General features: G+C 46.2%; 1 protein-coding gene across 4 annotated transcripts in view; it reads right to left on the bottom strand.

Moving 5' to 3' along the window:
• The window catches only part of LOC117963761 (cytosolic acyl coenzyme A thioester hydrolase-like), a 62,789-nt gene that overhangs the window by 17,506 nt on the left and 22,240 nt on the right, over positions 1-23,043 (bottom strand). For all 4 annotated transcript variants that reach the window (XM_058993050.1, XM_058993049.1, XM_058993052.1 and 1 more), the window contains one exon: positions 7,059-7,175. In XM_058993050.1, coding sequence (XP_058849033.1) covers positions 7,059-7,175 — 117 coding nt within the window. The remainder of the gene's footprint in view (positions 1-7,058; positions 7,176-23,043) is intronic.

Raw genomic sequence — 23,043 nt, 5'->3', positions numbered from 1 at the left:
ATGTGTGTGTGTGTGCGTGCGTGTGTGTGTGTGTGTATACTGAACCTGGAAGACAATGCATCCTTTTAAGATTGGAACTCCACCTCAGAACTGTCTATGTCACAGTGTTCTTAGAACACCGAAACGTTGCATGTATTATTAAAATACTGGGTTTTCAGCTCATCAATGACTTTTGTTCTTCATGAAGTATTTCCAGTGATTGATGAGTATCCTGTTGGATAAATATATATTGTAAGATAGCGGGTTGTGAGAGTCGGCAGGGAGGGGGTTAAAACCTCCCTGCAAAGAAAAAACTTGTGAGAATGCACCGTTTTGATTTGTTTAATTGTTTGATTGTTAATTGTCTTCCGCACCTGGGCGTTATTAGAAATTAAGCCCAGGTGCGGGAGTTTAAAAGGAGTGCAAGCAGTCTGCTCGGGGCTGCTGAGTGGAAGGAGGCAGTAGGTGCGCTGTCTCCGAGTAGCCAAGAGAAGAGAAAGTAAGTGCTGTTTAAACCAGTGTGTTTGTGAAGACGGGTAAACAGCTTAGCTGTCCCGCGTTAGTCAGGGTGTTTCCTGTAAGTCGAGTTAGTGCTCAAGAAGAGCTAGGTGTTATTTTGATTTGGTGTATTTTGTTTGTTCCTGTTTATTAAAAAAATTGCGCAAACGCGCTTTAAAAAATCCATTTCTGTGTGCGGGTCGATTCTTAAAGGGGCAACGAACTCAAGTGAGTGTAATCCTTTTACATTTGGTGGCAGAAAGTGTGGGCGCCCCTAAGACCCAGAAAAATGGATTTTCAAGAACTGATCGAGAAGATCAAAAGAAATACAGCTGCTCAGGAAGAGCAAAACAAGAAGTGGAGAGTGGAGCTAGGGCTACCGGAGCCAGAGCCTACATTGCTGGACCGGCTGCTCCAGAAATGGGAGGTAGAGCAGCCGTCCCGAGTGCCAGAAGGGGAGGAGCTGCCGCTGCCGGAGCCCAGAGGGGAGGAGCTGCCGCTGCCAGAGCCCAGAGGGGAGGAGCTGCCGCTGCCAGAGCCCAGAGGGGAGGAGCTGCCGCTGCCAGAGCCCAGAGGGGAGGAGCTGCCGCTGCCAGAGCCCAGAGGGGAGGAGCTGCCGCTGCCAGAGCCCAGAGGGGAGGAGCTGCCGCTGCCAGAGCCCAGAGCTGCCGCTGCCAGAGCCCAGAGGGGAGGAGCTGCCGCTTCCAGAGCCCAGAGGGGAGGAGCTGCCGCTGCCAGAGCCCAGAGGGGAGGAGCTGCCGCTGCCAGAGCCCAGAGGGGAGGAGCTGCCGCTTCCAGAGCCCAGAGGGGAGGAGCTGCCGCTGCCAGAGCCCAGAGGGGAGGAGCTGCCGCTGCCAGAGCCCAGAGGGGAGGAGCTGCCGCTTCCGGAGCCTAGGGAGGAGGTGACGAGCGTACCTCCACCACAGCCCCGACCACCACCCCTACGGTCCAGTCCGGTGTCGCTGCGTCCAGTCCCTCACCCCTTGCTCCTGGACACCCTGTCGGTTAGCCTGGACCTCCCTTCACTTGACCTGGAGCCCAGGAGTCGGCAGGATCGGGCACAGTTCTCCACCTGGTCCCCTGCTCCGCTCCTCCCGGACATTAAGACGTCGCTGTGCTGCTCCCAGACGTCGCGTACGCTCCCCCTGGTCGCTGCGTCGCTCCCCCTTGCTGACCGGACGTCGCTGTACTGGGTCCCAGCTGCAGACCTCTGCCCGCTACTGCAGCCTCCAGTGCCCCGGTCGTCGTGCCGGTCGCCCCTGACAAACCGGTGGGGTCCCTCGTCGCCGGTGCGCGGTCCCTACCTGGCTGACCCAGGACGTGGACCGATCCACCCTCGAGTTCGCCCGTGGAGGAGGGCGAAAATTGACATTTATGGACTCGAGGGTGGGTGGTTGTGTTTTAGGGGAGGAGGTGGCCGTCTCATGGCCGGTGTCTTGGAAAGACAAGGGGGGGGATATGTAAGATAGCGGGTTGTGAGAGTCGGCAGGGAGGGGGTTAAAACCTCCCTGCAAAGAAAAAACTTGTGAGAATGCACCGTTTTGATTTGTTTAATTGTTTGATTGTTTATTGTCTTCCGCACCTGGGCGTTATTAGAAATTAAGCCCAGGTGCGGGAGTTTAAAAGGAGTGCAAGCAGTCTGCTCGGGGCTGCTGAGTGGAAGGAGGCAGTAGGTGCGCTGTCTCCGAGTAGCCAAGAGAAGAGAAAGTAAGTGCTGTTTAAACCAGTGTGTTTGTGAAGACGGGTAAACAGCTTAGCTGTCCCGCGTTAGTCAGGGTGTTTCCTGTAAGTCGAGTTAGTGCTCAAGAAGAGCTAGGTGTTATTTTGATTTGGTGTATTTTGTTTGTTCCTGTTTATTAAAAAAATTGCGCAAACGCGCTTTAAAAAATCCATTTCTGTGTGCGGGTCGATTCTTAAAGGGGCAACGAACTCAAGTGAGTGTAATCCTTTTACAATATATATATATATATATATATATATATATATATATATATATATATATATATATATATATATATATAATGAATAAATGAATGACTAGATGAATAGATAAATAGGTCTAAGAAATAAATGCTATGGAGCTATACGATCACGATTGCACATACAGTAATGGATTTCCATGATCCAGCTGCTTTTCCCACTAGCAGCATTTTAATTATTTACAACTTGGACCTCGTTTTCTCAAACAGTCCAGGAAGCCTCACCAACATACGGAGAATAATAAAGAGGGAAACACGACGCTGTCACCAATTAAACTGCTTCTGAATAATTCAGCTTTTTTTCTCTGTGATGTACATTTAAAAATGAATAATTCAATTGCGTCAAGGCTTGTGCAGTGGCTCAGAGCTCTACTTAGGGCTAACCTATTTGCAGTCCTGTGCCTTAAGTGAAGCAGTGAAACCTAACATGACAGCACAGTGACTTTCTCAGTAGAGATGGCTGAGGTTATTTCCACTGTCCTGCATTTGCACTAACGATTACCGCTATAGGAGTCTGATCGACCAATCAGAGGACTGCACTTGGAAATGTGCACCCAATCAGAATAACGCCAGGCAGCAGCAGCCTCATTAGTGTTAGTGGGGGCAGTTCAAAGGGTCTTGATGAACAGATTGATGAAAAGGGTTCAGGCTCACTGGTGGGATTAAGGGATACAATTATTATTTTTTTTAACGTTAACTCAGCCAGGAAACGTCCAAACCTACGGCTTTCCCCAATAGGCTTTCTGAATTACACACTAGTGAATAAATAAATAATTCTATTAAATATTCATTACGTCTGTGAGCTGTCAGTTCTGAGTGGCGTCTCCATGCATCGCTTACACCAGCACCCACAGTAATGGACACAGGCTGCATTAGAATCCGTAGGCATAGCTCAGCCCCATACAGTCTATGTCAGTTCTCAGGTACTCTGCAGAGATCCACAGCTCAACACTACCGCTGCATGGGGGACCTGATGGAACTGACAGCAAGTCACGCGAGGAGCGAGGAACCCAGCAACTGCAATTACTGCAGTGTGAAGTGGAGCTCGCTCACATGGGCAAAGGGCAAGTCAACATTAATACAGAGCCAGTGTGCGGCTGGTGTGCATTCCTGTGTAGAGGGAAGTAGAACAGAAACACGTACTCGGCTAAAACTGAATAAGAAGCAATCGTAAATCAGTGATGCTCACTCCTGCCTCTTCAGTCTTCTGAATCAGAGTAACAGGGCACGCTCTTTTACAAGGATTGGTGGATTCCGTCCCCTCAAGCATTCACATCCCTGCCTTCAATAAATGCAGTGCGCATTCGGCTCAGTGCCGCTGTTCAACTGGGACTCGTTCAGTCTTTCAGTTCAACAAAGATTACCAATTGTAGCAGATTGCGCTGCAGATTACAGTCCACTACAGACTCAGCTGACACTTCCAAAGGGGAAGACGAATGAATGCCTCCTTGTTTTGCCCCACCCCATTCCTAGGCGCGCTGTCAGATGAAGCACTCATTTATTTGTGATACCTTTATAGAGTGTTCTGCAGGGTGCCGTTCGATACAAGCGGCTAGCGTCTTACAGAACTGTATACGGCTAATCTCGAGGCGTCGTTACTATCTGAGACACGCATGTATCAAATCACTTTTTTTTTTTTTTCCTACCTTGTCTGGCTTGAAAAAATGTTTTGCTCAGAAAAATCTATTCTGTAACACATTTTATCTCACACACTTTCTGTATTGGCCTAATGCACGACCATTGCGGTTTGAAATCATGATTGTGAATGGAACGAATGGCAGTCTTCCAATTACTGCCCCCGACGCTGCGTCTCCCTGTCACCCCGGTATAGCAGCGCAATGCTGTTCCGCGAGGATGATGTATTTGGTTGCCTTCCCTCGTTCACGGGTGTGTTGTAGGGTACACACCACCTGGCAGTGTACCAGCGAGCCTGGGATCTCACAGCACTCGTGAACTCGTATTAGCTGCAGTTGGTATTTTTAGCCCGGGCTCCCCCCTGCTGGGGCATTCCCCCATCGATCACAGCCTGCTGAGACACTGCACCACCCACTGTACCATCCAGCCTGGGCCAAAACAATCCCACAGGGGGGGCGTGCAGATTGAATCTGTCTGCCTAATAAAATAAAATAAAAATCTACAGGTCCTGTAGCACCATACGGAGCTCCGACCTCACTGCTTAATGAAAAAGCAGATCAGCAAGATGCTCGCTTCACCTTTCTCTCATGCCTGCGTTCCCATATCTGAGTGTCCTCCCGAAGACAGTAATTAAAACATTACTCACATTTCAATGAGCTTAATCCTATTTACCATAGCGTTAATGAAAGGATGTAGGGCTAAGGGCATCTGGGAGGCAATCTATTTGAAGAAACAATCCTGGTTTGGCTCTGTGAGATTTATTCTGCAGAGATTTTTTTTTTTATTTAAAGTAAAAGATTCTAAAATTAAAAAGTTAGGCCACTATTACACCCCCTCAGATACCGGTCTGGCCAATTAAATATGCCATCTGATAATCTTATTTAACTTGGGGAGTCTGGGAAGATGGTAGAGTGGAAACCTCTTAATTGAATCACTACTTCATAGAATCAACTGCATATTGTAATTAAAAATAAAAAGAACTGCATTCGCTTTGCTGTTCAACCAATAGAAAACCTAGCACTTTATTGGGTGCACCTCTTTGTCTGATCAAATTGAAGGCACGCAAATACGGTCATGTCAAGACTACATTTCCACTGTCACAATAACAACTAGATTACCCTCCTGGTTCACTGATTCACTCAAGACACGCACACACACACACACACAAATGATCTGCTGTACATGCCAGACCCTGTTTTTTTCCCACTGCACAATGCATTTACTTTATGTACAGTGTGTTCCTGTCCTATATAAAACCCTTCAAATCTCTTACGGCTTGGTTTAAAGCTCTGAGTCTACCTCTTTAAGAGGACCGGCCTGCAATTGCATTTTAATAGCTAATTAAAGCTTGCTCGTAAATCAGCCTGTAGCTGCAGCAACCAGGCTGGGTGCACCGGAGGTCTTGTTTAATGATCCTCTACATCAAAGGGGTATGAGCGTGACACTGGCAGCACAGGGTTTGGGTTCAGAGCGTTTGGAGATCGGGTTAATGGCCGTTCTCCAGTATGGGGAACCGAAGTCCAATTATTGCTGACCCTCAGACCTTTATCACAAGGTTGGCTGATGATAAGGAGCCAGCAATTACAGTCAGACCTCCAGCCGATCCACATGTTTTCTCTGATGCATGCAGCAAGGGTTCTTACATCTTAGTTCCCACATGCTGCCCTCCCTGCATATTACACACCGCAGGATTTGTCTCACGAGACTTGTGTGGGAAAAGTCCTATTCACACCACCTCACAGGTGACTGCAAAACAGCACTGCTTCATGTCGCTAATGCATCTGTTGATCTAGATCTGTGTCTGCGTTACCCGATTTGTTGCACGGTGGTCGAGTCTGGCTGCCATTCTGCCGTTTATGTAAAACAACTTCAGTTAATTGCACTACATTTGCAGTTGGGATGTCAGTGAACCTGAACCAGCAGCACATAATGCAATTTCAATAAAGTAAATAGCTTTCAATGCCATTTAACTGTAATGCTTTACTGTGTTTGCAATGACTCTGACTTTGCAATAGTTCTGGGTTACGTTGCTCCAATTTTGGGTTTGTCTAGAGAATCCTAAATGTCTTCTTCATTCCATTCACATCATGTGACAATTCAGCTCTGCAAACCCACCTGCCCCATACAGGTGTGGCAGGTGAAGCGGAAAGGTCACATGATTTGAACGCACAGATTGCATGAGAATTACTCACTATTGGAGCAACAAAAACCTAGTGCCGCTCAGAATGGAAAATGTCAGAAAAAAAAATATATTCAACTTTAAACAGCAATGGAATAGATCTATCTATCTATTCACAGAGCCCTTTATAGTCATCTTTCCAAAGAAAATGCAGATCTGATTGCTATGGAGATGTTAGAAGTACTATGGGATATGAGATTTTACTATGTCATTCCACCTACAGTAACTGGCTACTGTGATGGTTCTGTATTCTACACCATGGTAACATATGGCAACATGGCTCGCAACTGGAAAGAACGACTCATAACTAGCCAAGAAGCAACGGCTTTGAGACAACAGTGCTTGCTCTAATGATTATCCCCTGTCAGCATTGGTCCAAGGGCAAAATCAATCTCCTGGCACTCCAGCCACAGCTTGCAAGATCAGCCTGCTGAGCCCTCCAACACGAGTCAATGAATAATTCAAGAGCCTTTATGTAATATAAAACTTCATGCAGTCTCCTTTATAAGCCCCTTAATTACAGAACGGAAACCGCCACCGCACTGTCCCTCACGACTTCTAATGAAAACTCTTTCCATTGATTTCAACAGCCTTTAAACTGGGCTCCGTGTAACACATTTAAAAAGGTACTGCACTGTATGGAATTGCCACTGTATGCCAGCGGGTGTGGGACAATAAATCAATTTGAGTCTTTATTTACAGTAGATTAAAAAAGAAAAGGTTGAATTTGTGATACCAATGCCAGCGAGCCAGCAAATGGAATCGACCGAGTGTCCAATGGGCCGCACCTTTCTTGATCTTGCGGTGGAAGTTGATGGCATCCACCGAGGCTGTGACGATGTTAGTCTTGCAGTGTCGAGCAGCAACAATCCCAGCCACCTCATCCATCAGCTTCATAGTGACTCCTGAGAAGAAAGAGAAGCACACTGGTTAGAGGCACGACCACTTGGGGAATTCCAGGATACAGATCTTCCAGGATATAGAGATTGCATGGAAGGAATTGTCTTCTCAAGGCATCAATGCTCAACAAACATTGCTTCACCTCTGCTGTCAAAGAGCAGCTGCTTAAAAATCTACCTTTTTATCGATGCTTGCAAGCATTTTGAGTTATACCGAAAGCACCTTTGCACAGACTGGGATGTATAAAATAAAATAAAAACGAGTAACTGTAATTAGAAGCACTCGGATTGCAAACATCAGAAAACAAACTATGCAATATGTAACTAGAACTAGAACCAATGATGGCTAGTGCTTGTAATGGGTATTGAAGAAAGGCTGCAGTTTGCCATGTGCAATGTGTTTGAGACAGCCCTGTCCAGTCTGGTATATGCTGGGAGCTGCTGAATGTTGAGATAGCCTTGGTTTTAAGGGGAGTTCAGTTGAATGGGTTCATTGTTGAGCTGCCTTGACTGCCTCCCTTGTCTTGGAGTGTGGTTTTCCCTCAGCTGGTTTGGCACAGCCAGGTTTATTTGCGCTACTCTGACACTTTCAGCAGTGATTGTTTGCAATAGTCTCAAGGTCTTTTTCATGAATGGCTTCCTCAAACCGGTCCTTTTGTTTTAGTAACATTATTCCTTCTGAATTAACATTAATGAATAGTTCTTGGCTCTGTAAACAGTGCTTCACATGGCTATACAAGGACACACTCAGATGTGCACTAAGAGTAACCACACACGCACGCACGCACGCACGTGTGCACGCACACACTGAGTGAACAGTGGTGAGTTATTAAATTATCCTCATTTTCATTCTGTTGAGATGCAGAGTGGATAGCCCCAGGGCGGACTGCTGCAGCTTTACACCAATCGACGAATGTCTCCCTGTTTCTAAAAATAGCAGCGGAGAGCTGGCAGCCTTGTGACATTACACCACTCGCTGCTAGCCCCCGGCCCCCCTTCCCCTCTCCCTAAGACAGGATGACAGCTCGGGAAAATGTCGATGCCACGGTTTCACTGCGCTCGCTTGTTGACTACACTAGCGTATCAGGCAGGGCTAAAGCAGAGATGCACACACACAGTGCAAGCAAAGCACCACTGCAGAACGACAGGGTGGTAGTGAGGTTCCGGTATGGTTGTAAAGGCATGTCAAACAAGCGTGAGCATTGCTTGACAGCAATTTTTAAAATAGCCTGATGTTGTATTAACATTACAAAAAAAAAAAACTGAATATTATTTTTGGCTCAAGGCAAATGTGACTCAAATATCTGCATGGGAAAGCATATGGAATGTTCTCCACAGCTAAAAACTGCTTCTCAGATTTTGAAAAAAAAAAAAGAAAAAAAAAATTCAGTTTAATAACATATGCATTGGATTTTAAGCCACATAAGAATCGCTGGATATTGTTTTGCACTTGAAGCCCTCTATCAAAGTCTCTCTGATCTGCTGTTTGCCCATCCCGACCAGAAGATCACTTGCAACAGGGAGATGCAGCTTTTTTACACCGCAGAATACAGCATCTGTGTCGTCAAGCCCCCGGTTTCAGAAAGCACACACAAGACCCCGTGTGAAAACTCGAATGAGCTGCCGCAGTACAGCTTTGGCTAACCCTTTAACTGTTGTCTGTCGCAGTTACGAAGAACTAATTGCCATAGAAATGTATACAATGGTAATGAAGATCATTACTGGAATGAGATTATCTCGCTAATGCCCCTGTTTTCACAGTGAGAGGCTGAACACTGCAAGAGCCCCATTGTAATGCAAGCACATCAAATGCAAATGTTGTTTTTGCCCGATAACTGAATGTTTACTATACCATCAAAAAAGATATCCTGGTAAGCTGATATGCGAGCCTTGCATTTCTTTAACCATTTAACCATGCAGGTTTGGGCTGGCTGAAGCTCCAGGTTGTTTCAATCACACGCTTGTGTCTTCGATGTGTGTAGATGATCTCACACCTCAATGCATCTGTGTGTGTGGGAGAGGGGGGAGTGTGTGTATGTGTGTGCGCGCGTGTGTGTGTGTGGAAGGGAGTGTGTGTGGGGGGTCTTGATCACAAAGCATGTGAGCTTCTACAAAGCGAGATCCTTTTTTCAATATCTCACTGTGACGGGGTACTGCCCCGTCTTTATGATCAATGTTGGGACTGGCAGGGAGGGGGTTAAAATTCCTCCCTGCCAGAAAAACATGTGAGAATGTGGCTGGAGCCCTAATTGACTAATCAGTAATTATTGAATAATTGGGCTCCAGCCACAGGGGATAAAAGCCAGGGGAGAGGCCCTGGCTAGGAGAGAGAGTTGGAGAGTTGTAGAGAGAGTTTTGGAAGGAGAAGGAGTGTTTTGTTTGTGCTGTGTTTTTCTGTTCCAGTGAAGGCAACGCTCAGCCTGGAAACTTTATTTTGTAAGTTTTTTGTTTTGTGTTTGTATTTTGTGTTTGAAATCTTTTTGTTTGGCCCTTGTGCCTATTTATTTGATTATTTTTGTTTATTAAAAACTTTATTTTTGAACTTTAAAACTGTCTCTGAGTCTCAAACCTCGGTCCATCCTGTCACAGTTGGTGTCAGAAACGGGAGAGCGCCACCTGGAGGCTCAGAGCAGACAGCGGCAAAGGCAGGAGAAGCAGCAGCCGAAGAAATGTAGGCTGCTGCAACAACAGCCACCCCAGCTGGAGGACCCAGCCAGTCTTTTCCCCTGGTGCTCCTGGTGCGGGAAGGAGGATCATCAATGGAGGTCCTGTCCAGATGGGCTACCAGCTGACTGGTGTGGGTACTGTGAGGTGGATGGCCACAACTGGGCAGGATGCCCCCACAATCGGGACCAGGAGCAGCTGCAAACCCCGTCCTCGGCAGCCATCCCACCACTTCCTACATCACCGCCTTCACCACCATCCCAGGAAATATGGGACTGGTTGATGCACCCTGAGGCAGACCTCTCCCACGACCTCCCCATAGTTGTCAACACACTGTGGCGTCGAGATGGGGGGAGGTGGGAAAAGTGGGAGGAACAGCATCACCCGGCGTCCTTCGCAGAGCTGGCCCTGATGGTCATTAATTACCTGGCGGTAGATATGGGAGACGCCCCAATCATTCCAATAAAGAAGGTGGAGCTGTCGTCCCAAGAGCCAGAGAGGGGTGAGCCATCGTCCCGAGAGCCAGAGAGGGGTGAGCCATCGTCCCGAGAGCCAGAGAGGGGTGAGCCATCGTCCCGAGAGCCAGAGAGGGGTGAGCCATCGTCCCGAGAGCCAGAGAGGGGTGAGCCTTTGTCCCGAGAGCCAGAGAGGGGTGAGCCTTTGTCCCGAGAGCCAGAAGGGGAGGAGCCGCTGTCCCGAGAGCCAGAAGGGGAGGAGCCGCTGTCCCGAGAGCCAGAAGGGGAGGAGCCGTTGTCCCGAGAGCCAGAAGGGGAGGAGCCGCTGTCCCGAGAGCCAGAAGGGAAGGAGCCGGCGTCCCGAGAGCCAGAGAGGGGTGAGCCGTCGTCCCGAGAGCCAGAGAGGGGTGAGCCGCCGTCCCGAGAGCCAGAAGGGGAGGAGCTGCCATCCCAAGAGCCAGAAGGGGAGGAGCTGCCGTCCCGAGAGCCAGAAGGGGAGGAGCTGCCGTCCCGAGAGCCAGAAGGGGAGGAGCTGCCGTCCCGAGAGCCAGAAGGGGAGGAGCTGCCGTCCCGAGAGCCAGAAGGGGAGAAGCTGCCGTCCCGAGAGCCAGAAGGGGAGGAGCTGCCGTCCCGAGAGCCAGAGAGGGGTGAGCCGTCGTCCCGAGAGCCGGAAGGGGAGGATCCGCCGTCCCAAGAGCCAGAATGGGGGCCGCTGCCGTCGCCCAGAGAGGGGGAGCCCGAATGTCCACAGCCCGAGAGGGAGGAGCCCGAATGTCCACAGCCCGAGAGGGAGGAGCCCGAACGTCCACAGCCCGAGAGGGAGGAGCCCGAACGTCCACAGCCCGAGGGGGAGGAGCCCGAGCGGGAGGAGTCGGTGCGTCCACGGCCCGAGCGGGAGGAGTCGGTGCGTCCACAGCCCGAGAGGGAGGAGTCGGTGCGTCCACGGCCCGAGAAGGGGAAGCCCACAGGCCTAGGGCTGAAGGGACCTGTAGGGGAAGAATACAGGCTGTTCCCGCCTCCGCCAGCAGAGGGAGACGAGTTGCCGTTCCCGCCTCCGCCAGCAGAGGGAGACGAGCTGCCGTTCCCGCCTCCGCCAGCAGAGGGAGACGAGCTGCCGTTCCCGCCTCCGCCAGCAGAGGGAGACGAGCTGCCGTTCCCGCCTCCGCCAGCAGAGGGAGACGAGCTGCCGTTCCCGCCTCCGCCAGCAGAGGGAGACGAGCTGCCGTTCCCGCCTCCGCCAGCAGAGGGAGACGAGTTGCTGTTTCCGCCTCCGCCAGCAGAGGGAGACGAGCTGCCGTTCCCGCCTCCGCCAGCAGAGGGAGACGAGTTGCTGTTTCCGCCTCCGCCACCAGAGGGAGCCGGGCCGCCGTTCCCGTCTCCGCCACCAGAGGGAGCCGGGCCGCCGTTCCCGTCTCCGCCACCAGAGGGAGCCGGGCCGCCGTTCCCGTCTCCGCCACCAGAGGGAGCCGGGCCGCCGTTCCCGTCTCCGCCACCAGAGGGAGCCGGGCTGCCGTTCCCGTCTCCGCCACCAGAGGGAGCCGGGCCGCCGTTCCCGTCTCCGCCTCCCGAGGGTCCGCTGCTGCTGCCGTCGCCTCCCGAGGGTCCGCTGCTGCTGCCGTCGCCTCCCGAGGGTCCGCTGCTGCTGCCGTCGCCTCCCGAGGGTCCGCTGCTGCTGCCGTCGCCTCCCGAGGGTCCGCTGCTGCTGCCGTCGCCTCCCGAGGGTCCGCTGCTGCTGCCGTCGCCTCCCGAGGGTCCGCTGCTGCTGCCGACGCCTCCCGAGGGTCCGCTGCTGCTGCCGTCGCCTGGGGTTGCCAGGGATCCTGCTTCGCCTGGGGTCGCTACACTATGGCCGGAGCCCCACGGAGGGGAGCTGCTGGCCACGAAGAATTGGGTGGTGCCGGACGTCCCACCATGGCCACCCCCATGGACACTGTGCTTCCCCCTCTTTCGGGACTGAGACTGAGGGGGGAGGTGGCCATTTAGGCCATGTTGTGCTTGGCACAAGGGGGGGGATATGTGACGGGGTACTGCCCCGTCTTTATGATCAATGTTGGGACTGGCAGGGAGGGGGTTAAAATTCCTCCCTGCCAGAAAAACATGTGAGAATGTGGCTGGAGCCCTAATTGACTAATCAGTAATTATTGAATAATTGGGCTCCAGCCACAGGGGATAAAAGCCAGGGGAGAGGCCCTGGCTAGGAGAGAGAGTTGGAGAGTTGTAGAGAGAGTTTTGGAAGGAGAAGGAGTGTTTTGTTTGTGCTGTGTTTTTCTGTTCCAGTGAAGGCAACGCTCAGCCTGGAAACTTTATTTTGTAAGTTTTTTGTTTTGTGTTTGTATTTTGTGTTTGAAATCTTTTTGTTTGGCCCTTGTGCCTATTTATTTGATTATTTTTGTTTATTAAAAACTTTATTTTTGAACTTTAAAACTGTCTCTGAGTCTCAAACCTCGGTCCATCCTGTCACACTCACTTTGTTGTTTTTTTTTTGGTTTTTGATCATTGAGCTTCAGTAGGGGGCGAGAACAGAATGGTTTATTTTGTTGAAGAAAAGTAATCACCACCATTCCTTTTCTTTGTTTTCCTCATTTTGTGAAGAATCTGCCACCTCCCCCCATTACTGTTCAAGTTTATTTATTTTTTATTTTTGTTTTAAAAATAACCCTGAAACGTGTCTATATGCATTTCTGCACTGTAGTTGACTTGCTAAAACAAGACTGATCTATTTGAAATGATTATCTGCATCCAATGGGTTGTTTTTTGGTTTCCTGATTCCAGTTACAAATACATACATACATACATATATATGTAAAGTGTTTGTTTTACTGAAATACACTAGGAATTGAAGTGAGTACAACACTGAGGTCGAGTAAGGAAAGGACCTTTTCAATGAATGTACAGTACACGTTCATACCAGCAAAACCAATAGATCATTAGCAGTTCTTTGATACCAGCTAGAATTTACTTTCAGTCCTGCACTGCACTGCACTGCACCCTGGTCCCCCGTACCCCTTTAACTCATATGAACAAATCTTAAATCGAGTCAATCAACGTCACATTTACCCAGATTGTATTAAGTTTGGAGATCACGGCTGTTTTTGATTCATGTAGATCAGTCATCTAAAACCGAAATGACCTTAAAATCCAATTGTTAATTAAAAGCCTCCTGTGTTTACCCTATAGTTTACCCTACAGATAGCACTGTCAGCCACAGGGGTAGTGACACTTTTTAATAAGTCTTTTAACAGGGCCGGGTTGAGACTTTCAAAGCCTTTAGCCTTTTCAATTGATACCCTACTGTAAGTGATATGAAGCTGCTACAAAGCCCCGTATTTCTCAATACTGTGTCTGAATAAGATTAAGATGCATAGGTGCTACGGTAGTTGATTGCATTCTGATCTGGAGACACAGGTCACTTTTATCTCCTCTCTCGCAATCCAGTACCTTGACAGCAGATAATATCACCTGTCATTCACAGCCATGCAGAAAACATTCACAGTAGAATGTATCACCTCGTCATGCTTCTAGCTTCAGTGCTCTATTCGATTTTATGGTTTAAATCGGACATTTCTTGCACGTAACCTTCCCAGGAATAAGTCTTTAAAAGTAGTTTTTTTTTACGACTGGTCCCCGGACTAACTCTTATTATCTTCCCAAGCTTATTAGAATTCAGGTCGACATTTGGGTAGCGCTATTGTCATTCTCTGCAGCCGTGTCGGTGAAAATGAAAATGACAGCGCGTTGGACCCCGCTGTGAGAGGCTTTGAAACATCTGCGCCGCATCGTTCAGGTTTTTTGAAGTTTGTGACGATTAGGTTTTGAGTGCTGTACCTTTAAGACATGACAGAGTCTCGTGCGAGAGACTACAGGTCACGCGAGATTCGAATGAGAGTGGGAGGGAGAGTTCAGGGTAAATGGGGGATTTGTTCTGTTATCAAGGTAGAGACAATATGCCCAACACCTATATGTGTATAGCATTGCCATACACCCCAGTATCAGCAGCCTGAGAGATTCTGGACAAAAACCGAAACCTCTGTTACAAAGAAGCAATGACATTTCCCCTCTGCAGAATCAGACGTGTTTTTGTTTTTTAATAAAAGACAGTTATGATAATTAATATGCTGGTGCAGCTAGGCTAGAGACTGATACCCGGACATTGCTTGCCAAAGCTTGCTAGCAAAGCTGTGTCAGGGGCTGCCCGTTTTTTTACTCTCCAATTAAGATTCTATTTTTAGCATCGCCCGGTGCTCAAAGTCGCTGATGTAGCAGAGGGGTCGTGGAGGCACAGGCAAGGCTCTGGAGAATGACCTTTATGTCCTTGGCTACACTACAGGCTCGCAGCTCCCTGGCCCAGCCGCCTTGTACCTTATTAAAAGACGTGTACCCCCTTTTCCCTTTTAGAGGCGGATTGTAGAAGGAGATAATTAATTTGGACCATGTTGTTACCATAGGTGGCAGAAATGGTCTTGACTTTCTCAGAAAAAAACGTGTTAGGTCAACATCTTACTCTACCTAAAAAAAAAAAAAAAAAGTTTTAATCCACTTCAGTGCTATGCTGCCATATCAAATCAAATCCTCGATTGTCAGAATTGGGGTCGATCCATCTATGAAGAGAGCTGGAGTGATCCCACAGCAAAGCCTTTAACAATACGACAGGGAGAGGATTGCGCTACCCATCTAATGAAACTTTCTCCCCACGCCGGGACCCTGCACAGCCCGCTAAGGGGGCCTCCGTCATTATTAAGAAGAAGAAGTGACGAATGAGATCGCATTAACCCCGATTTATTCCCATGTCGTGAGCACTGTGTCCCAGTCCTCTCCAAATGAATCAGCCTGCCCTCTAGACCCGGCTGTCAGCGACTCGCTATTAATCAAAGGGGGTTTACGGTCTAACGCTGCTTTCCAGAGGGTTGCGGAGGCCAGGGGGGCAGGCAGTCTAGACGTGCCTCCACGATACTGACATGGGAGGAAACTCAATAAAAGTAATAAAACAATGATCATGTGGCTTTATACTGTAGGAAGATTTGTATTCAGGGTAGACCGTGATGGAATTGAGTAGGAAACTGTGCACTTTAAAAAGTTACTTGACCTTGAATGCACATCCATAGAAGAGCACCTTCCAAACCGCATCGCGGTTACTGCACTTCAGTAGCACAGGATTTTGAGTACCAACTGCACAGGTACTGACACAGAAAGCGGTAAAGACAGCGATGGAGGCAGGAGTCTTCCAGCTTTCTGTGTAATTCCAAAGGGTACAGACCAGGAGGGACCGGTCTGGACTGGAAACAGCCATTCAAAATGAATCTCATGGTGTGCCAAAACGAGTGCATCTCCGTGATCAGATTCCTCATGACGATTTACCCCCAGATTTTCCCCTCATCAGTCACACACGGGGCATTGAAAACAAAAGCCACTTTAAAAAAATCAGCCTTGGGCTTTACAGTCCCTCCTACTCCAGGGGCTTTCATTACAAAATCACTTCTATATTTAGACCTGTAAATGTAGGCTTGGGGTTTTTTTTTGTTGTTTTGTTTCCCAAGAACGTGTTTTTTTAATCTCTGTCTACAACTGTGTAATTAAAAGACTTGCGCTGCTTCATAATGAGACGTTGCTATAGTAACACATTTTGTTAATATCACCAGAAAGGCCAACTGGGCTTGACTACCGTAGGTGTTTTTTTTTTTTTAAGAGAATAAATTAATGTCGTTGAATATCAGCAGATGCAATCTGCTGATCTGAAACCTACACACCCGGCTAACATTTTAAAAGCAGGTGGGCTGACTGCAAACTACTCTAAATACTTTCTCTTAAACATTTAAACATAAATGATTTCATCACTGAGTTTGCCTAGGACTATACAGGCACTAAAGGCAGGTCTCTATTTGACACACGCATATTTTTGACACTTTGTCATGTGTATAACATTTTGAGCCACGTTCACAAAGCACAGTGCTAACAAACTGAAAACGTTACAGAACTACATTGTAATAACTATCAATGGTTCTTACTCTTATTTGTAACTGCTGTGTTATTGTATGGACATGGCCTTGTCAAAAACATCTGGTTACCTGATGGAATTACATGGTAACCCCTGGTACAGGTCCAGTGTAATTACACATTTGTACCACCGGTAGTTACCATGTAACAGCAGTCGGTAGCTACAGTTATTATCATGTTATTACACAATAATGCATACTACCAACACATTATACAACATAGTATAAACTTGGTACAGTGGTAAATGCTTTGTGTATATAGCCATTAAACTCTAAAACACACTATTAACACCCCTAACACAAGGAAGAATTAAACACTGCACTTTCCCCTAAATCCTGTTCAAATGAATTAGTTGGTGGCAGTTTACTAATTTCAGTAATTTGTTCATTCATTAGGCCTTCTGTACGCTCGTATTAGAACGAAGACCCCATTGAAAGTCCAGTCAGTTACATACAGGGAGATTGATGTTCAGTAACACAAGGACGACCTGGATCCCCCCCATACTGTAAATGTCAGTGCCGGAGGGCTTGCGCCGGTCTTGAGTGGTGCAGAGAGAACGGCTTTGTTTTGGCTCTCGATTATTTGCAAGTAAAGGGCTCATTTACAAACAAACACAAAATGCGACTTGCACTGCTTTCGAATGATGATGGATGAAATCTGCCTTGAGGTTGTAATTATTTTTACGAGGCTCGGCTGGAGGGCGTCCAATTGTATTTATTTACCGATCCGTTTGCCTGATGGATACTTTGCTGTTGTGAGCGCTGCGTTGTTGTGGCAGGAGTGATTAATACAGGCTGGAGCTAAACGTCTGTGGACAGCTACAAGACAGATCTACAAAATATGAACAAGCTTCATACTTATGATGTGATGTAAGCGCTTCATACTGCTGACTGAAAACAGCTAGGCTAGACTGATACAAACGCACACTACTTGACATTAAAATGTGCAGCATAAACGCAGGCTCACTGTTTGTTTTTATTTCCCTTTATTAAAAAACAAACTTATGTGCCCTTTCCAATCCCGGAGCATTCAACCACGGTTTCCATGGAAACAAGTATAAAGCCCCTAATAGGGAGCATCGCAGCACACGACTGGAAAACGTGAACGGAGAGAGAGGAAGAGGGGTGCGTTCACACAACACATCCCAGATTCTACAGTACACCCTCTTGCCCCTCTTTTGACTTGCTGCATTGTGTGTACCAGAGGGGTCTTAATGTAAGGTTGTGGGTTCCTAAGACCCCACACTAAAAATGTGAACCCTGCAAAAAAATCTTTTAAAGTCCTACAAAGCATTTGTAAATGTCGTTCCCTACAGTTTATAACTCTAAAATAGTAGCCATTGTTTACCATCTTGCTAACCAGCGATGGGGAACTCATTCTGCTGAACCTGGGGGCTCTGAGTTTGATTATTAACATCCCAGCAAGAAAAACATTCTGCTTCAAGCTGTGGGGCTGCACTGCCTGAGCATGAAACTGCAGTGGAGAGGGCTGACTGAACTGCTGAAGATAATAACAACAGTGTAGCAGAAGAGGAAACTGGACACAGGGACATGCCTTGTATGTATACTGAAGACCTGCCTGACCAAGTTAAGGGCACGTCTGTAAGTCATCCATGTCAAGTGAGATGTTTGGAAGTCATAGCTAAAAAATACAGCCGCCGGAATAACACACCTCAGGAACGTTTCCGACTAGAAACACAGAAAAAGCGAGTGAAAAAAATAATTCATTCTCAAAACAATTAGAGGCCACCAGACTGTCCTATTCGGGTTTTTGGAACAACGTCAGTCTATTTGGATGCAAAAATGCAATCAATATTTCTTCAAAACAACAAGGTGTTTTTGTTTTAAATAAACAGGAGGCTGTGTGGTCCAGTGGTTAAAGAAAAGGGCTTGTAACCAGGAGGTCCCCGGTTCAAATCCCACATCAGGCACTGACTCATTGTGTGACCCTGAGCAAGTCACTTAACCTCCTTGTGCTCCGTCTTTCGGGTGAGACATAGTTGTAAGTGACTCTGCAGCTGATGCATAGTTCACACACTCTAGTCTCTGTAAGTCGCCTTGGATAAAGGCGTCTGCTAAATAAACAAATAATAATAATAATAATACACAGTCAATAAAAAAATAAAAAACTGGAAAGATCAATCAAACAAACGGATAGGAAACTGAAGCCAGTCAGCAGATTTCTACAACTTTTAATGCATGATAATGAACCCGACAATGTATGGAAGCTGCATACATATCCCACACATACAAATGAGACATCATGAGTCTGAAGCAAGTCCTAAGACCAGCACATTTTCAGAGACGAACACAAATCTACCAAGACATAAAAATAAATTCCAGCAACTTGATCAAGAATGTGCATACAGAGTTTTTATTGTTGTATAAATCCTTCGGTAGATCTTCGTTTCAGAGTGAAACATACATCCACACCAGTACTCTGAAGACTACACCCACATCACTAGGGATGCACACCTCCCACAAGAGAATAATCAGTAAATAAATCTGTATGGAAAAATTATGTTTTCGTGCAGCATGTTTTTTTTTTCCATTTTAGCAGAGCTACACTACTGAATCAATTAATGTGATGTAACATGACATCTGTTTTCCATCTTTTGCACAGTAATATTTTCTAACGCAACAGTATTTTACAGTAACAGATTACAACATGTGATGCATGACCGAACCACATGAAAACATCAGGAAGCTTTAATAGGAATAAAAGCAATCTGATCTCATTCTGCAGAACTTTGGGTTACTGCACATTTGGGGAGAACAGTTTTGATGCTGCAAAAGGCAGCTGGAAGGGGTGGTCATGAAAACATGCTATCGAATGCATCACAGTTACAGCTCAGCCCAGACATGAAAAAAAAAGAATAGTGGGCGTGATTCTGCAAGCTCTTTATTCCAATTTGTGATTGAGAAAACACAAAGTACGATTTTAAAACCAGTAAGAAACAACTTCAGACTGCTCACAAGCCTCTAAATTAAATGTAAGATTGTTCGTTTCTGGTTTGGTGACTTTATCGGGTGCAGTTTTACTGACTGTAAAAATCGTGCGAATGACGTGGAGCAAAATACCAGAAACAAAGCTTGTCATTCTTGCCTGCAGAACCAAAGCATCCGGGTGCCACAGTCATCTGGGGGCAGTGATGCAGCATATAGGTGCCCACATGGTTCCAAGCCCTCGCTTGATGCTTTGCATAGCAAATTGCCATGTCCTCGTGACTGCGACTTTGCACGCAGAAGGTATAGATAGCAAGCATGCTTTTGTTTCTGTGTCCTTCTCAGGCTTCTTGGAACCAAGCACTCATTTTCAACTAGGCAATGAAATCAGACGCTTAAAAATAGTACTGAAGGCTGTTAGGGATATTATGCTACCTGTCAGATCTAAAAGGGCTTCTTGGTGAAAACCCCAAGGCCAAGCAGAGGCAAAAGGCACGCATCCCAGCACTGCCAGTGACAGCCTCGAACTCTTACAGAGGGGCTAGCATTGCAAACCAAGCCTATTTTAGTGCAGCTGAAGTCAAGACCAGACTTGCTGTATATTAATTAAAGCAGCGTGTGCGAGGGATGATCCGATTGCGTCTTCTGATCATTTGGTGATATACTGTAGCCTCTGCTGGTTTCAGCTGCAGCTCGAGTTTTATAGAAGGGGAGATTGTAAGATATGTGAACATTCCTTTTTTTTTAACCTCACGACAGTGGCTCGAAGAATGAAGTGACAATTCTGCCGTCTTAATAAAATCTTTGTGGTTTTTCTGGAACATGAAGTCATGTTTCGTTTTGCTTTTTTTTTTTTTCTAGGAATACCGCCGTGGGCCTTGGGCACGACATCGCTTTCCCACAGCACCTCATTAAAAAGAAAAATAAATAAATCAATCTCTGTCACCCAAAGGCTAGTGCTTCATAGAAAATCAATCCTCTTGAGGCTTCTGGTAACAACTTCTCAGATTGCATGCGAAAATAAAAATAATTTCACCTGTGTTAACTGCAGTCCAAGTGCAGCACATTAGGGGTTCACTTGCTGTAGTTCCACCAGGCTTTTAGAGTAACCGAACAGATTAGAGCATTTAGAAATCCAGTATTTTTCTTCTGCAACAGGTGCTGTTATGTTATCACCATCTGGTTGGCTTGTAGTGAGGACACCATTTTAAAAAATGCTTTATAGATTTCTAACATCCTGGTTTAATCACCCCTCCACCCCATCGGGGAGTTGCAATTGCAGTGGGAAACTCGAATCACAAATGACCACAGTGTTATCTGCAGTGTCACAGATGCCCTCTGACCCACACAGCCCGGCTGATCTGCCTACAATAAAAAGCACGCTTATCCAGTCAATACGGTGCATTCAGCCAGTGCCAGAAGGGGCTATTATGGCTCCCCAGCTTGACTGATTGAAAATGTAAACTTGTCTCATTCATTGATTTCGTGTAATTGATTATGTGGTAGACTACTAGTATCATGTAGCCTACAATTACATGGGACAGGAACAGGCCCTATCCTAGATTCAATCCTGCCCTCTGATTGGTTGCGAGGTTGTATGTAAACTGTCAATTACAAACCTTATATCCTAAACTGATGCACTATCCTTGCACTATTGCACTGCTAATCTGTCGTTGTAGATATAACTTGTTGCAATCCTAGTTCATATTTCAGTAGTATTATTTGCCCTAACTGTAAACTGCACTGTATTTAAACAATAATCTTGCATTGTAACCCTGTACTGCCCTGTAACACCTGTAAGTCGCCTTGGATAAAGGCATTTGACAAATAAATAAATAATAATAACAAAAATTAAGAGCATGAGCCAGAAGTTACCTCCACTGCACAAAGAGCTGTCTATATTTCAGCTGCAAGCCCTGACCCCAAACTCCATTAAAAAGCAAGTAGCGAGAGATCTGTCCCTAAACTAATAACACCTTGTGACTGCCCATAAGCCGCCAACAAAGCAGAAACTCTCACTGATGTGTGAAATCTGTGCAAACACCAAGCGCTGGGTTCCTTTTAATTAGCACGAGAGAGGGGGAAAAAAACAACACTGAAGATGCATTTCAAATCAGTGTACATCTACACCAGCAACCAGCAAGAACGAGCCTAGGATTGATCAGCTCAGAACTAACAAGCACGAGATTCAAAAGCAAAACACAACTGCAGCGATCACCTGTGAACTGCAACACCTGGCATGTTTATCCAAGACGACTCACAGATGTCACAATGCAAAAAATACAGTGCAGTTTACAGTAAGGGCAAATGATCCTACTGAAATATGAACTAGGATGCATCATCTCAATAGATATCACATGCATGCCGTCCCCAAATGTTGTTGTTTTATTTTTAATAAAATCCACTGCATAGTCTGGGGGTGTTGACAGTAGAACTGCTAATACATTCAAAAGCTGGTATCTCAAGGACTAAAAAAAAAAAAAAAAACACATGAATAAGTAATATTTCATTTTAAAAGTCACGCACAATATCCCAAAATGTCAGTATCTGTACATAGTGTTAAATACAAATGCTGTATTTTATTAACAACAGATGAGAATTACATGTGTGGAAAATGTGACATAAGGGAAACAAATGATTATGAATCGTAGTAATTTACAAATGATTCATTTAATGTGGGGTTCAACATTTTACTTATTTTCTGTCCCCCCCCCCCCCCCCATTCCCCACACAATAAGCACTCCTGGTCTCAAGCACATCCTTCGGAATGTGTTTGTCACTGTGCTCTAAATAATTCCTCTGTGTTACACAGGAGTTCTGCTTGTGCAGCCGCCTCATTCACTATCACCTGCTTTAACCTGAAAAGCAGCCCTTTGCAGGAACATGCTTCTTTTTATGGAACTGCTTAGAAACAATACAAATTAAATCAAATTAAAAAAAAAACATTACATATATCAAGTCACATCATTTTAACTGGATTTTTCTATTGCTGTTTTCCACTGTCAAGTCAACTTAGGGCTTTCAAAGCAGATTCAATGATAATACATTATTTGGGGAGTATTTGTTCGGATGAACGGGCACACTTTACTGTGGTAATAAGCAGCCACAGAGATATTCTTAAACTGAGATGTTACGCAATAACCCCAAAGGGATGGCACCTGGCGGTCTTTTGAACTTACCTGAGTGACGCAGTCTTTTGCAATCTAGTCTATACAAGTCTTTCCCTTCTAAGCTTCTTTACACTTGGGTTTACAGTGAAATTCTCATAATGAAATACAACCTGCATCGATAACCAGCACCAGCAGCTGAGATGTTTTTCTTGTTTAAACCTAGTTGTCATAATAAAAACCTCCCCACTTCTAAATGTCTGGGGCAGTTTTATGTATTTCCTTCATTCAGGTGGCAAACGGCTTGGGGTTTAGTTCATCTGCATTGAATGAACGCAGAATGCTCTGTTCTTTCTAGAATTTCTAGAATGGAAAAGTGCCTCACAGTTTGATGCAGTAAAATCATTTTGCCATGGAAACCCCAATCCTAATAAATCCTGATAAATTCATAAGCTACAGTAGATAGGTATTTCATGCAAATAAACAGCTTACAGAATATCTTGCAAAATAATATCTATCTGTCAGATTTCCTTTAATTGCAACTCATATAAATAGCCTTAACCCTAAAGTCTCCAGGTTACAGAACAGTGTTTTTCTGATTCATTTTGCTTCAATCGCCTTTCAACAGAATGGGGAATTCATTTCAGTGCAACAACGCAACAAAAGCCATGAAATAGGATTTATTCCAGTTGGGTCCCACAGCCAAATAAAT

Source organism: Acipenser ruthenus, chromosome 20 (assembly GCF_902713425.1).
Source record: "Acipenser ruthenus chromosome 20, fAciRut3.2 maternal haplotype, whole genome shotgun sequence".
Lineage (NCBI taxonomy): Eukaryota > Metazoa > Chordata > Actinopteri > Acipenseriformes > Acipenseridae > Acipenser > Acipenser ruthenus.
The sequence above is the reverse complement of the archived record's forward strand: the minus strand, read 5'-3'. Positions and strand labels throughout refer to the sequence as shown.